General features: G+C 64.1%; 5 protein-coding genes across 5 annotated transcripts; all 5 read left to right on the top strand.

Annotated features, from left to right (window-relative positions):
• Positions 1-435: 435 nt before the first annotated feature.
• LINJ_01_0420 (conserved hypothetical protein) lies at positions 436-2,349 on the top strand (the record flags this gene model as incomplete). Its single annotated transcript, XM_001462618.1, has 1 exon — positions 436-2,349. The coding sequence occupies one exon, from the start codon at positions 436-438 to the stop codon at positions 2,347-2,349; it is 1,914 nt and encodes a 637-aa protein (XP_001462655.1).
• A 626-nt stretch (positions 2,350-2,975) lies between these two features.
• LINJ_01_0430 (putative ribosomal protein S7) lies at positions 2,976-3,578 on the top strand (the record flags this gene model as incomplete). Its single annotated transcript, XM_001462619.1, has 1 exon — positions 2,976-3,578. One exon carries the CDS (start codon positions 2,976-2,978, stop codon positions 3,576-3,578), a length of 603 nt encoding a protein of 200 aa, XP_001462656.1.
• Positions 3,579-4,767: 1,189 nt separating this feature from the next.
• Positions 4,768-5,370, top strand: LINJ_01_0440 (putative ribosomal protein S7; the record flags this gene model as incomplete). The annotated part of the gene is made up of 1 exon (XM_001462620.1): positions 4,768-5,370. The coding sequence occupies one exon, from the start codon at positions 4,768-4,770 to the stop codon at positions 5,368-5,370; it is 603 nt and encodes a 200-aa protein (XP_001462657.1).
• An 871-nt stretch (positions 5,371-6,241) lies between these two features.
• On the top strand, positions 6,242-8,476 carry LINJ_01_0450 (conserved hypothetical protein; the record flags this gene model as incomplete). Its single annotated transcript, XM_001462621.1, has 1 exon — positions 6,242-8,476. The coding sequence occupies one exon, from the start codon at positions 6,242-6,244 to the stop codon at positions 8,474-8,476; it is 2,235 nt and encodes a 744-aa protein (XP_001462658.1).
• Positions 8,477-9,804: 1,328 nt separating this feature from the next.
• On the top strand, positions 9,805-11,571 carry LINJ_01_0460 (hypothetical protein, unknown function; the record flags this gene model as incomplete). Its single annotated transcript, XM_001462622.1, has 1 exon — positions 9,805-11,571. The coding sequence occupies one exon, from the start codon at positions 9,805-9,807 to the stop codon at positions 11,569-11,571; it is 1,767 nt and encodes a 588-aa protein (XP_001462659.1).
• Positions 11,572-11,736: the final 165 nt, after the last annotated feature.

An 11,736-nucleotide genomic window follows, 5' to 3' on the forward strand; every position in this document is an offset into this window, starting at 1 on the left:
TTGGGGTGGGGCAGCTCGCGCTAGCTGATGTACACTACGCCCCCCTCCCCCCATCCCTCATCCCCGGGAAGAGGAGAGACCAGCTTGTGCGTCAGAGGCGCGGTGCTTCGAGGGTCATGCAAGCTCTCCCTCGCGCGTCCGCGTCGTCCTCCTCCCCTTCGTTGCGCTGATGCTCTGTGGAGCGAAACGTGTATGTATACGTAGCCACCGCCGCCTCGACACAACCACGCTGGCTTGCAAGTCTGACCGACACCCCCCTCTCCCCTTTCCCCCCTTCCACGCCACCCAACCGCCGCCGCTTGAAGCCGTTCGAGGGCAAGAACGAGGAATGCGCGCAAGCTCGAGAACGCAAGAAGGAGTGGGGCGGGGCGGACCCAAGAGGCAGTGGTGCATCGCTGAGTGGATTGGGAGAGGGCTGTGGTGCAGCGATAATTCATGCAGCAGCTGCTGCATCAGCGACGCGCTCAGCAGGCGCAGACCCGACACACAAACAGCAGCAACAACAACGAAAGTGTACCCGCTCCTTCCACAGCTGTAATGATGATGGCAGCTGCCCTTTGCCCACTTTCTCCTCCCTCGTGCGCCTCTCTCCCCTCCGACGCCGCCTCAGTGCGCACACACGTCGCAACCGCCCTCGATGAGATGAAGCTCCCGCTGACGCTGCATCCTGCGAACCATCTCGCTGTCCAGTGCCTGCTCCTCCACGCCGCGCTCAGCTCAGACAGCGTCGGCGGCTTCACCATGGACTACGCCCAGCACGAGCAGTACAACACGGCCGCCAGTATCGCACGACTGCGCACGCGCTACAACTGGGAAGGGCAGCACGGCCGGCGTCATACGGTACGGTTGTCGCCCTGCTGGCAGGGACTACTGCGCCCACCGGCAGCGGCTGCTGCCGCCTCCGTGACCAGCAGCAGCGCTGCACAGTCGACGACGGTAGCGGCAACGACAGGGGTCCCGGCCAGTTGTGTTGACGCGCCGTCTTGGTTGGTGCCTCCGTCGTCGGCGCTCGAAACAACGCAGCAGCAGACAGCAGATGCTAATCGCGCGCTGGCCTTTGCGGCTCCCGCCCGACTCATCGCGCTTTACGCCCCTCCCGTCCTCCTTCGCGGGCTGCAACGGCGCATCCACGACATGGTCAGCTACGACGCCGCAGTGCACCACGCATCGCTGCTGATGCAACTACTCGCTCCATACGGCATCCACGTCGCCTTGACCGGCGCCACGCGGCGCGGCTGCCCGTTCTCCCTCCAAGCGGAGTATCTTCTTTGCCTCACAGAGGCGGCGACGTGCGAGGTGGAGGCGGTGCACCCAGACGACGCTGGCAGGGTGGAGGAGAGCGACAGGGGCGCAGTCGAGCATGTCATCAACGACCACGGCGACGACGCCAGCGGCAGCGGTGCGTCCGCAGTGAGCACGGCGGCCACTGCCGTTACCGATCCTCCGATGCGCGAGGCACGGCGCTCCAAGGTGCGGGCGGAGAGGGCGACGAAGCAGCAGCGGCGCGCAAGGGCGGCGATTCAGCGTGATGCACTGATGTTGCGTCCGCCATCATTACCGTCTGCGTCGTCGCTGGCGGCCGCAGCCAGCGTTTCCAGGGAAGAGGATGGCGGCGCATCAGCGGTCGCCGGCGGGGGCGCCGGGCACCGTCACCAGGCATGCATTCGCGGGCGTCTCGGGGGATCGCTGCGACGGCGCGACTGCGACCGGCGCAGTGCCTTCTCATCGGCCGACGACGTAAGCCCGCAGGTTTCATACCGCGTGCGACGCGCGCTCGAGAGCCTCGTCCGGTGCGGCTACATCGTGTCCGCCGCCCAGCCGTTCCCGCCATCGCAGTCGCGTCTCGAGGCACGCAAGGCGATGTATTTGACAGCGCGCTATGACCCGCACTTGCCAACGCAGGTGCCACCACGGGCATGCACCGACCCTGCCGTGCTCCGGCGCCTGCAGCTGCACCGGCTCGTTCTACGCCTTTGCCCGTGGCATGCGTTTGCCGCGCGGCAGCTGTTCCTAACGGGTCCAGAGGATTTCACCACCCACGTGACGCTGCAGGCACTCGGTCACGGCGTCGACGTGAACATGAACGGCGCCTTCATTCTGGGGAAAGCCTGCGCGGCGAGCGGTGAGGGCGGAGTGGGCAACACAACCTCCGCCATCGCCGCTAAGGCTGCGAGCGAGGCTCAAGGTGGCTCCTTGCCACCAGTGCACCACAAGGGGCAGACGCGGCGCCGCTGCGACCTTGTCGAGCAGCTGATCCTGCAAGGTGAGGAGGACCTTGTATCACTGGCGGGGCTGCCGCGTGTTGACCCGATGCTGCGTGGTCTCTACTGCCAGAAAAATCACCTGTGAGGTCGTCTGAGAAAGGAGGGCGGGAAGTGGGCACACGGGTGGATGCAGTAAGGCGGCTAAAGTATATTCACGCATCCCATGCCATCACCTCCTCGTTTGGCCTGCGTCGACTCGACGCTGCATGACGGCCGCTGCTACTTCGGCTGCTCTTTTTAGTTTTCTTGCATTATGCTTGGTTTGCGGTCGCTTTCTCCCGCGCCCATTTCGTGCGCCGGCTTCCGCCGTTCTACCAGCCATCCGCACCGAGCCTCCACCACCGTGACAGGTACACGCACGCGCGCACACGTAGATGCGCATCGGAAGGGAGATGGCGGCGACGCGGAGCGCGGTGACCGCGCCCTGGGCGAGTGGGATGCATGTGCTCGCCATCTACCCGTACTCTTCGCTGAATAGGCTGGAAACGATGTCACGGTGCAATAGCCCGTGCACGGGGCGCACACTGCCACACACGCGCGAGCTTCTCGCTCTGCAGCGCAACCCCCCCCCACTCATCCTCCCCTTCTTTCCTCTCTGTCGCTCTCGCGCACTACGACACTCCATCGGTGCACTCGTTGATGCCACACCACTTGCACCACACACACACACACGCAAACTGAAAGCTCATACACGCACCCAAGTAGGACACCATGCAGCCTTACCTCCGCAAGCTCCGTAAGCTGAAGCGCGGCAAGCCCAGCGACCTCGAGGAGAGCGTCGCGAAGGCGCTGTTCGAGCTCGAGACGTCGCACAAGACCCTACGTCAGGAGCTGCCGCGCTTCCACGTCAACACCGTGCGCGAGGTCAAGGTGCCGCGCTCGAAGAAGACGGTGCTGGTCGTCTTCTACCCCCTGCGCTTCCTGATGCTGGTGCGCAAGGTCCAGCGTGCGCTCACCTCTGAGCTGGAGAAGCGCCACCCGGGCTACCTGGTGATGCTGGTTGCGCAGCGCAAGATCACGAAGCGCCCGACGGACGTGTACAAGCTGCAGAAGGTGCAGCGCTCGAAGACGAGCACGGCGGTGTTCGAGAATATTCTGAACGACATGATCTACCCGAGCGACGTGGTGGGCCGCCGCTGGCGCTGCCGCACGGACGGGAGCAAGCTGATGAAGGTGTTCCTGGACGCCCGCGACCGCAAGCGCGTCGAGTCCCGCCTTCGCGCTGTGGCGTACGTGTACAAGCAGCTGACGCACCGCCGCGTGTCGTTCGGCTTCATGTGGAACCCGAAGCTGCAGCAGGTGTCGACCCGGTAGGCGGTGGCAGAGGAAGCGAGCGTGTGCGTGTGCACGGGTGCGCGATTTGTTTTGCCTTCCTTCTGCCCCGTTCTCTGGCTCGTCAACATGCCGATCACCTGCCGCCAGCCCGCGGCACCCTTCACTGCCGGCGGCTGCATGAGCACGTGCTTTTTGTTTTCGGCGAGGAGTGCGAGCAGCGCATCCGTCGTGTCTGCTCCGTCCCTCATCGCCTTCGCGCCTTTCTCTCTTTCCGCCCTTTCGTGGTGCCACCTGCCCGCGTGCGCGTGCACGCATATCCGTGACACGCCGGCGTGTCTGTGAGTGTGTGTGTGTGTGTGTGTGAGGCCTGGGGAGGGGCAGGGACGGAGACGACAGCGAGGGAGGCAGAGAGAAAGGCGTGTGGTGGGATGAAGATGATGATAATGGGGGGAGGAGGAAGCAGACGGGTGCTGCACACCCCCACACGCACACGCACACACGCACGCTCGCATCTTTTCGTTTTGTTTCTGTGACGTTTTACTTTCATCATTTTCACGCAACCACGCAACAACAGCAGCAGCCATGCGGGGGAGGAGGCGACGACGAGCGCTGGGGATGGCCAGAGTGCTCGGGTGCGCACGTGCCTGTGCGCCTCTGTGCCTCTTCGTCAGCGCGGTCGAGGAAGTGTCGCGGGGTGGGTGGACACCGTCTCTTCAGTGAGCAGCGAGAACACTAAAAAGTGGGGGGGGCAGGGGTGAACCAAGCGAAGCGTGTGCGTGTGTGTAGCTGACGAATCCGGCGGAGGGTCACGGCGCGCCGCTTTTCTACTCGACCACCCTCCGTCTGCAGCTGCCACCAATATACACACGGACGGTCGCCCTCGCTGCTGTTCTGACGCGAGGATGCTTCTCCACGAGGACATGTTGGCGTTATCATCAGCGCCTCTCTCGCGCTCCGTCCACTATCGTCTCCCTACTCTCTCTCTCTCCATGGATTCTCTGGTGACCGTCCACGCACATAATCGCACGCGCACGCGCCTGCCTATGCGCACATACAAACACACACGCACCGGCCCACACGCCACCATGTGGGTGCTATCGCCGACGCACTTCTCACTCCTCCCTCTCTCTCCCTCTAACGCTGCTCACCGACGCCATGTGCGCCGCCTCGATCGCCCATGTCGACCACAACGAAAAACAAAGTCTCACCTGACTGAGAGTAGGACACCATGCAGCCTTACCTCCGCAAGCTCCGTAAGCTGAAGCGCGGCAAGCCCAGCGACCTCGAGGAGAGCGTCGCGAAGGCGCTGTTCGAGCTCGAGACGTCGCACAAGACCCTACGTCAGGAGCTGCCGCGCTTCCACGTCAACACCGTGCGCGAGGTCAAGGTGCCGCGCTCGAAGAAGACGGTGCTGGTCGTCTTCTACCCCCTGCGCTTCCTGATGCTGGTGCGCAAGGTCCAGCGTGCGCTCACCTCTGAGCTGGAGAAGCGCCACCCGGGCTACCTGGTGATGCTGGTTGCGCAGCGCAAGATCACGAAGCGCCCGACGGACGTGTACAAGCTGCAGAAGGTGCAGCGCTCGAAGACGAGCACGGCGGTGTTCGAGAATATTCTGAACGACATGATCTACCCGAGCGACGTGGTGGGCCGCCGCTGGCGCTGCCGCACGGACGGGAGCAAGCTGATGAAGGTGTTCCTGGACGCCCGCGACCGCAAGCGCGTCGAGTCCCGCCTTCGCGCTGTGGCGTACGTGTACAAGCAGCTGACGCACCGCCGCGTGTCGTTCGGCTTCATGTGGAACCCGAAGCTGCAGCAGGTGTCGACCCGGTAGGCGGTGGCAGAGGAAGCGAGCGTGTGCGTGTGCATCGCTCTCACCATCGTGCCAGACGTCTCTGAGCGGCCTCCTCCCCCCCCCGCCCTTTCCGTCTTCGTCCCTTCTCTCTCTCATGCACTTCCGTGCCATTATTTTGTTTTCGTGTGAGTTGTTATTTCCCAACGCGATCACCAACGCGATCACCGCCCCCTCCCCCCAGCACAGCACAGCAGCAGAAGTGCGGACGCGCTCGGCGTGCGCGTGGGCAACGCTGGTGGGACAACCACGTATGGGGGAATGGGGCGACGGCGATGGCAGCCCGTTCCACGAGCACCATCACCACCACCACCTCTCCCTAGCCAGGTCAGATGCCACTATTACACACACGGACGCGTCTGCTGACGACTCCTGCCGCTCTTACCACCACCACCATCACCGCCACCAGCCCCTCCCTCTCACTGTCGGAAAGGGGTCACGGTGGGGAGGGTCGGATGGGGGGCACGTGATGACGATATGGCGCCTGTCTCTCTGCGTGTGTCTGTGGGTTTCTTCCACTGTCCTGCGTGCGATGGCCGCGACACAGAGAGAGAGAGCGGAAGACGCCCTTCTCCTTGCGCCACACACACACACTTCGCACCTTCCACAGTCCCCCCCCCTCTCTATCCCTCTTCCTCTGCCCCTCTGACGGTGGTGCTCCCCCATCGCCGTATCCGTATGGCCCAACGAGCCACCCTCTGCTGCCGCAAGTACAGCAACAACTGTTGCCGCCTACGTCGCACCTCTCTGTGCGCACGCGTGAGAGTGTGCATGTGGTCGGTGTCGACGTGTTACCCTCCCAAACCCTGGCTGCTGCCGCTGCTGCTGCTGTTTTGTGGGTAGGCTAAGGAAAATGGAACTCATGGCCACAATGGCCCTAGATCGCGACGCGATCAACACCGTCACGCTTCGCCTGCTACCACCGTCGGCCGCTCCCGGGGCAGCTGTGTCGTCGTGGCTGCTGTGGCACACAATCCCGATCACCGCCAGCCTATCTCGCACGCTGAGTCGGCTCGTGTCGATCGAGGCGTCTGCGATGACGCAGATGCCGCTGGACGACACCGCAGACGCTGCGGCGATGTGCCACTCAGCACACCGCTCGCACGATCGAAAGGCGCGCTCGCCCTCCGCGGCCTCGGCGTCTTCGTCATCGTCGTCGGCCTCAGCGTCATCGGCTCTCTCAACGAGGACAAGGCTCACGTGCTCCACCGCGGAAGCCGAGAAGACGAGCTGGATCGAGCTGGCGCGCGTGGGGTACGTTGTGAGCGAGATTCACGCCTACTGCATCCTCTTAAAGTGCCGCCGTGCGGCGCAGGCGGCAAGGTTGAAAGCGGCGTTGGAGGAGGGCGCTGCGCTGGGCTTGACGGCGCCGGTGGAGTACGTGACTGACGCCCGTCCAGTCGTCGTCACGCACTGCGCCTTTGCAGAGCGACGAGGAAAGGCGGAGGCCGTCGGCGCCGATGGCACGAGTATCACCGACCACCACCTACCTCGTGTAAGGGCTCGCTGGTGCACCGGCGACCACATGGTCTCCCTATGGGAAGCGATCGCTACCGTATACCCCGTTCGCGGCAACGGCGGCAGTGGTGGTGATGATGGCGACGGCGACAGTGCCTCGGATGGCGACGGCGAGCATCACGACACTCGCGGGTCGCTACAGCGGCATCATCAGTATCACCATCATCCATACCATCTGCAGAGCAGCCCGCACACCGCGTCCTCTGCTCCTGTTACGCCTTCTCCAGCGCGGCAGTCGCCTGCTGCATCTTCCGCGATGCGTAAGGGCGCCGCACCGCCACCGTCGCGGCACGCCTCCGCGGTCACCGTCGCTGCGGCAGCGTCTACACCGAAGCACACCCCGTTGTCTTCGGCGAAGGCAGCGGGACGAGCGTCGCCGAGTCGCCCCCCACACACGCCGCCTCATCTCCCCCTCACCGGCCGTGGCGGCGGCGACCTTGGCCCGCTGCTGAGTGGCGACTTCTGCACCATCTGCCTGGACCCGCTTTACCTCAGCGCCTGCGTCACAACGCTCTGCCAGCACTCCTTCCATTTAAGCTGCTACGCGCAGCTTCCGTCCGGGTCGGCCGAGTGCCCGCTCTGCCGCTTCTCCGTGTACGACCTGCTCAACGATGCGCGCTGCAAGGTGTGCGGCACGTACGAGGACCTTTGGGTATGCCTAATCTGCGGCCACGTCGCGTGCGGCCGGGCGCGGCGCGATCATCAGCAGGAGCACTATCATGCGTCGGGACACTCCTGCTCGTGGCAGAGCACCACGAATCGCATGAGAAACTTGAGCTCCCGCATGTTTCTCCACCAGGAGGTGGCGCTGCTGCTCGAAGAGGACGGTGTCGACGATGCGGCGACGGCGGACAGTCCGCACAGCGTCGGTTCCGCTACGCGGCTCCGCAGCGCCGAGGCCGGGACGTCGTCAGAGGAAGCAGCGACAACCGCGATGGGTGGGACACTGTCGCCCTCTGACGCGGATCGCGTGCGGTACATGTCGTGGAGCGACTCACTGGTTGACCACGACCTCCAGGAGGCACTGAACGAGAGCAAAGAAGAGGCGGTGGCGCAGTACTACACACAGTTCCTGCGTCAGCTCGCAGAGGAGCAGCAGCGGTGGTACGAGGCGAGGCTGGCGGAGCGACGCCGCTGCCGGCGCGAGAGGCAGATGGAGACAGTCGCCATGGCTGGTGGGCGTCGCGCAGAAAGCGCGTCGTCGTCCGCAGCGGGTTGGTTGTCAAACGTCGCACCATCGGCGCACACCGCTCTGCACCGCATTGCCGTGGACGAGCGGCGGCTGCGACGTCGCGTGCTCTCCGAGTACGTGCAGGCGACCATCAGCCTCCTTCAGGCGGCCCAGCGCGAGTATGCCGGCATGACTCACACGCTCAGGGCCGCCCGCGATGATGCACAGCAGCAGGTGCTTCTCCGGTCGCACTTCAACTCCGGGCTTATGGCACAGGTGGAGCGAGTACGCCAGCGCACACGAGAGTTGCAGCGCAAAGGCGAAACGGCCGCACAGCAGAAGGCGGCTGAGGAGGCGGAGCTGCAGCGTCTCGTTGATGAGGCGTTGTCGTCGCTGTGACGGGCCACGCCGTGTATCCGGCGCCGCCAGCACCCCCCCACACACACACACACCTTCGTTCACAGCCCCCGAGGGCCATTCGCCATGCCGTCTCCTTGTCGTTCTGATCTCCTCCGTGGTGCGTTGTCCGTGTGTGCACCCGGCGACTCCGTGGGTCGGCACACATGCACACGCACATATCTATCTGTGTGCGCGCAGGGGCATCAGAACAAGATGATCACGAAGGCGATGGAAGGCGGTGACAACTTTTCCTCTTGTGCATACGTATGACTGCGCGCCTGCACTGCGGCAGGCTCCCTCTCACCCGTCATGTAAACACTTCGCGCGCGCACAAGCACACGTCCACGGCGGTCATCTCCGTTGTTTCGCGCATCTCTCTTGCTGCTTGCCACCGATGCCGCTGCTTCGTGGCTCCCCCACAGTGAAGCCGCACCTCATCACTCCCAGCCACACACGTGCAGGTGTGTGTGCGCAACAAGCACAAACACAGGAAGCCGAAGGCGTGCCTTGGGCATGCTGACGACGCGCTCCCCTCCCCCACCCCACCCCACCCCCTGCCTGGGCGTGCGCTCCTCCTTGCCGTCGTCTCTCTGTCCTACGCCAGCAACCGAGTGTGTGTGCACACATCGCCCCTCCTCCCATCCTACACGCATACACACACACACACAGGCCAGAGGTCCGGTCGACGCTGACGACGATGCCCGACTCGCTTCATGGTCTCTCATGCAACGCCCTCGCACACGCTCCTCCCCCGCCCTTCTCTCCCTCTCTCACCACAAACGCGCACTCACACACACACGCACACACACACACACACGATAACAGCGCGCTGCTGGGATCTGTATAACGTTCTATCCGCGTTCGATCCGCATCTCTCGCCCTCTGCCTCGTCCCCTTCCCTCCTACTGCTCCTTGAAAACTCACCTGCTTCCTCATTCCTGCGCACGCACGCACGCACGCGCTCTCTTCTCTCTACGCACCGCGCAGAGCTTCCTCATCACCTGTGCGCCGCAGCCACACACACACACACACGCATACGCATACGCAAGCGGCCACCGGTTCGTGCCTCGTTGCATCCTGCGTTGTTTCTCTCGTTCTCGGGAGAGGGATCGCTCTTAAGCCGTCGCCTTCTTGTTGTTGTTGGAAGCCCGCGCGGTGGATGTGTTGCCGCTCTTGTGCTCGCCGCCGCATCTTGTGCACTCGGAGCGGACGTTGCGAGGTCCATCCGTCACCGTCGCGTCTCTCATTTTCTCTTGCTGCGTAGAGAGTGAGGCACGCCATACCCACCACACCTATACATACGTAGACAGGTGCACGGCACGCGCGCGATGGAAGCGAACGTGACCGTCACCACCAAGCCGTACAAGCCGGCGGCGTCCATCTATGATGCGTGGAAGGAGACGCTGCTGCCCTTTCTCGTCCCGGCGACGGTGCTCAGCGCCTGGCCCATGATCATGCTTATCCGAGATCGCAATCGCGTCCCGATCAAGCTGCTCACGATCGCCGCGCTCGTCTCGCTGGCCGACGGCCTCCTTGGCAGCTGCGCCTTCCCGCTGCAACATCAATACGCCTTCTCCCTCTCCGCGAACTCGGCCTTCTTCTATGCAGGCACCGTCACCTACTGGCTTAGCGGCGCAGCCCTGAGTCCGCTGATGGAGATGTGGGGGTGCCAGCGCTCCTGCATGGCGCTGGCCATCGCGGGTGCTGCTGGTGCATGGGGTAGTGGGCAGAGCATCGCTCTCTTCGTTCTCTGTGGCCGTATTGCCACCGCAGCAGCCACGTCTGGTCTCTCGACGTGGGTCGAGTGCGCGCTCTACCACGAGGCGCACGTGCACCATTGCCCTTCCGCCGCCGCCGGCGATGACAAGGGTATGGTGGACAGCAACGGTGGTGAGGCGCTCGGCGGTAGCGGTGCGCTCACGATCTTCCATCAGGTACGTCCTGCCATGTTGTTGTTTTCCATGATCGCGTCGCAGTACGTGATGGCGGTGACGCCGACGGTGTCAGTGGCGCCGTGCTGGGTGGCGCTCCTGTGCTACATAGGCGTGTTCGTCGTTGCCTGGGGCCTCGCTGCGCTACCTGCAACCTCGGCTGCCGGATCGTCGTGGTGGACGGGATCGAACCCCTTCCACGTAGCCGGCGGCGGCGGCAACGGCGTGCATGCAAAGAACGCGAGCATGAAAGATGCCTCATCGAGCACCTCGGAGTTTGAAAGCACGGTGGCGATGCTACTGCCGGGCGTGGCGCTGAGCTGCTGCAGCGCGGGCGGCTCGCGACTGTCCTCGTCGAAGCACATGCTGCGGCACTACGTGCACGCCTACAGCACCTCAATCCGGACACTGTGCATGCCGCGATATCTTGCCCGCCACATCGTGGACATCGTCTTTGGCGCCGCCTTCCTTACGGGATCGCTGCTGTGGGTGCCAACGCTGGAGCTGTACGACGACAGCATCCCGTTCGGCTTTGTGTTTGAACTGTTCATGATCGCCACCTTCCTCGGCAGCACCTTCTCGCTTCCGGTGTGGGCCGTCGGCGGCGCAGAGGCGGCGCTGGTGGTCCTCCTCAGCCTCAGCGAGCGCACGCTCTCCACCTCGCGCGACTACGCCATCCCAGTGACGATCATGCTCGGCGGCATCGTGCTGCACCTCACGCACGGCTGTGTCCTCACCATGGGCAGCTTGTGGCGCGCCGAGTACCCGATCTCTAGCGCGCCACTCACGCTCTTGTTCTTGCTAAAGGCCTCCACCGGCGTCCTCGGGTGGGTCTTCCTCAACGCCATCGACGGCAAGTATATGGAGGACGCCTTCTTCTTTGAGGCGCAGTGGATGTGGGTGCTGATGTGGGTGGAGGCGGTGGCGCTGACGCAGTACATCGTCGCGCGCATGGCTCCCGGTTGTGGCCGCCACGCCAACGGCGCGGCCATCGCGAAAGACGGCGGTGCGGCGCTGTTGCAGAAGCCGGATAGCGGTAGCGTCAAGGACCTGAGCGGCAACGGTATGAAGGAGACGGCGGTGGCAGGGGGGCCAACGGTGCGTCTCCAGACCGACATGCTCTCGCACGCGCCGTTCAACGGCGCGGAGACCGCGAAAATGTAGATGCCGTGTTACTCGGCGAGGCTGCAGGAGCGGCGTTACGAAGCGCAGACCGCCGAAGAGGAGTGGAGGGGGAGGGAAAGGGCAGAAGGGAAAAGCAGGGCAGCGCTTCTCGTTGTTGGGGGTTTGGGTGCACGCACAGCGGAGGCGCGCCATCCATCCCGGTCG

This window comes from Leishmania infantum, chromosome 1, assembly GCF_000002875.2.
Source record: "Leishmania infantum JPCM5 genome chromosome 1".
In the NCBI taxonomy this organism is placed as follows: domain Eukaryota; phylum Euglenozoa; class Kinetoplastea; order Trypanosomatida; family Trypanosomatidae; genus Leishmania; species Leishmania infantum.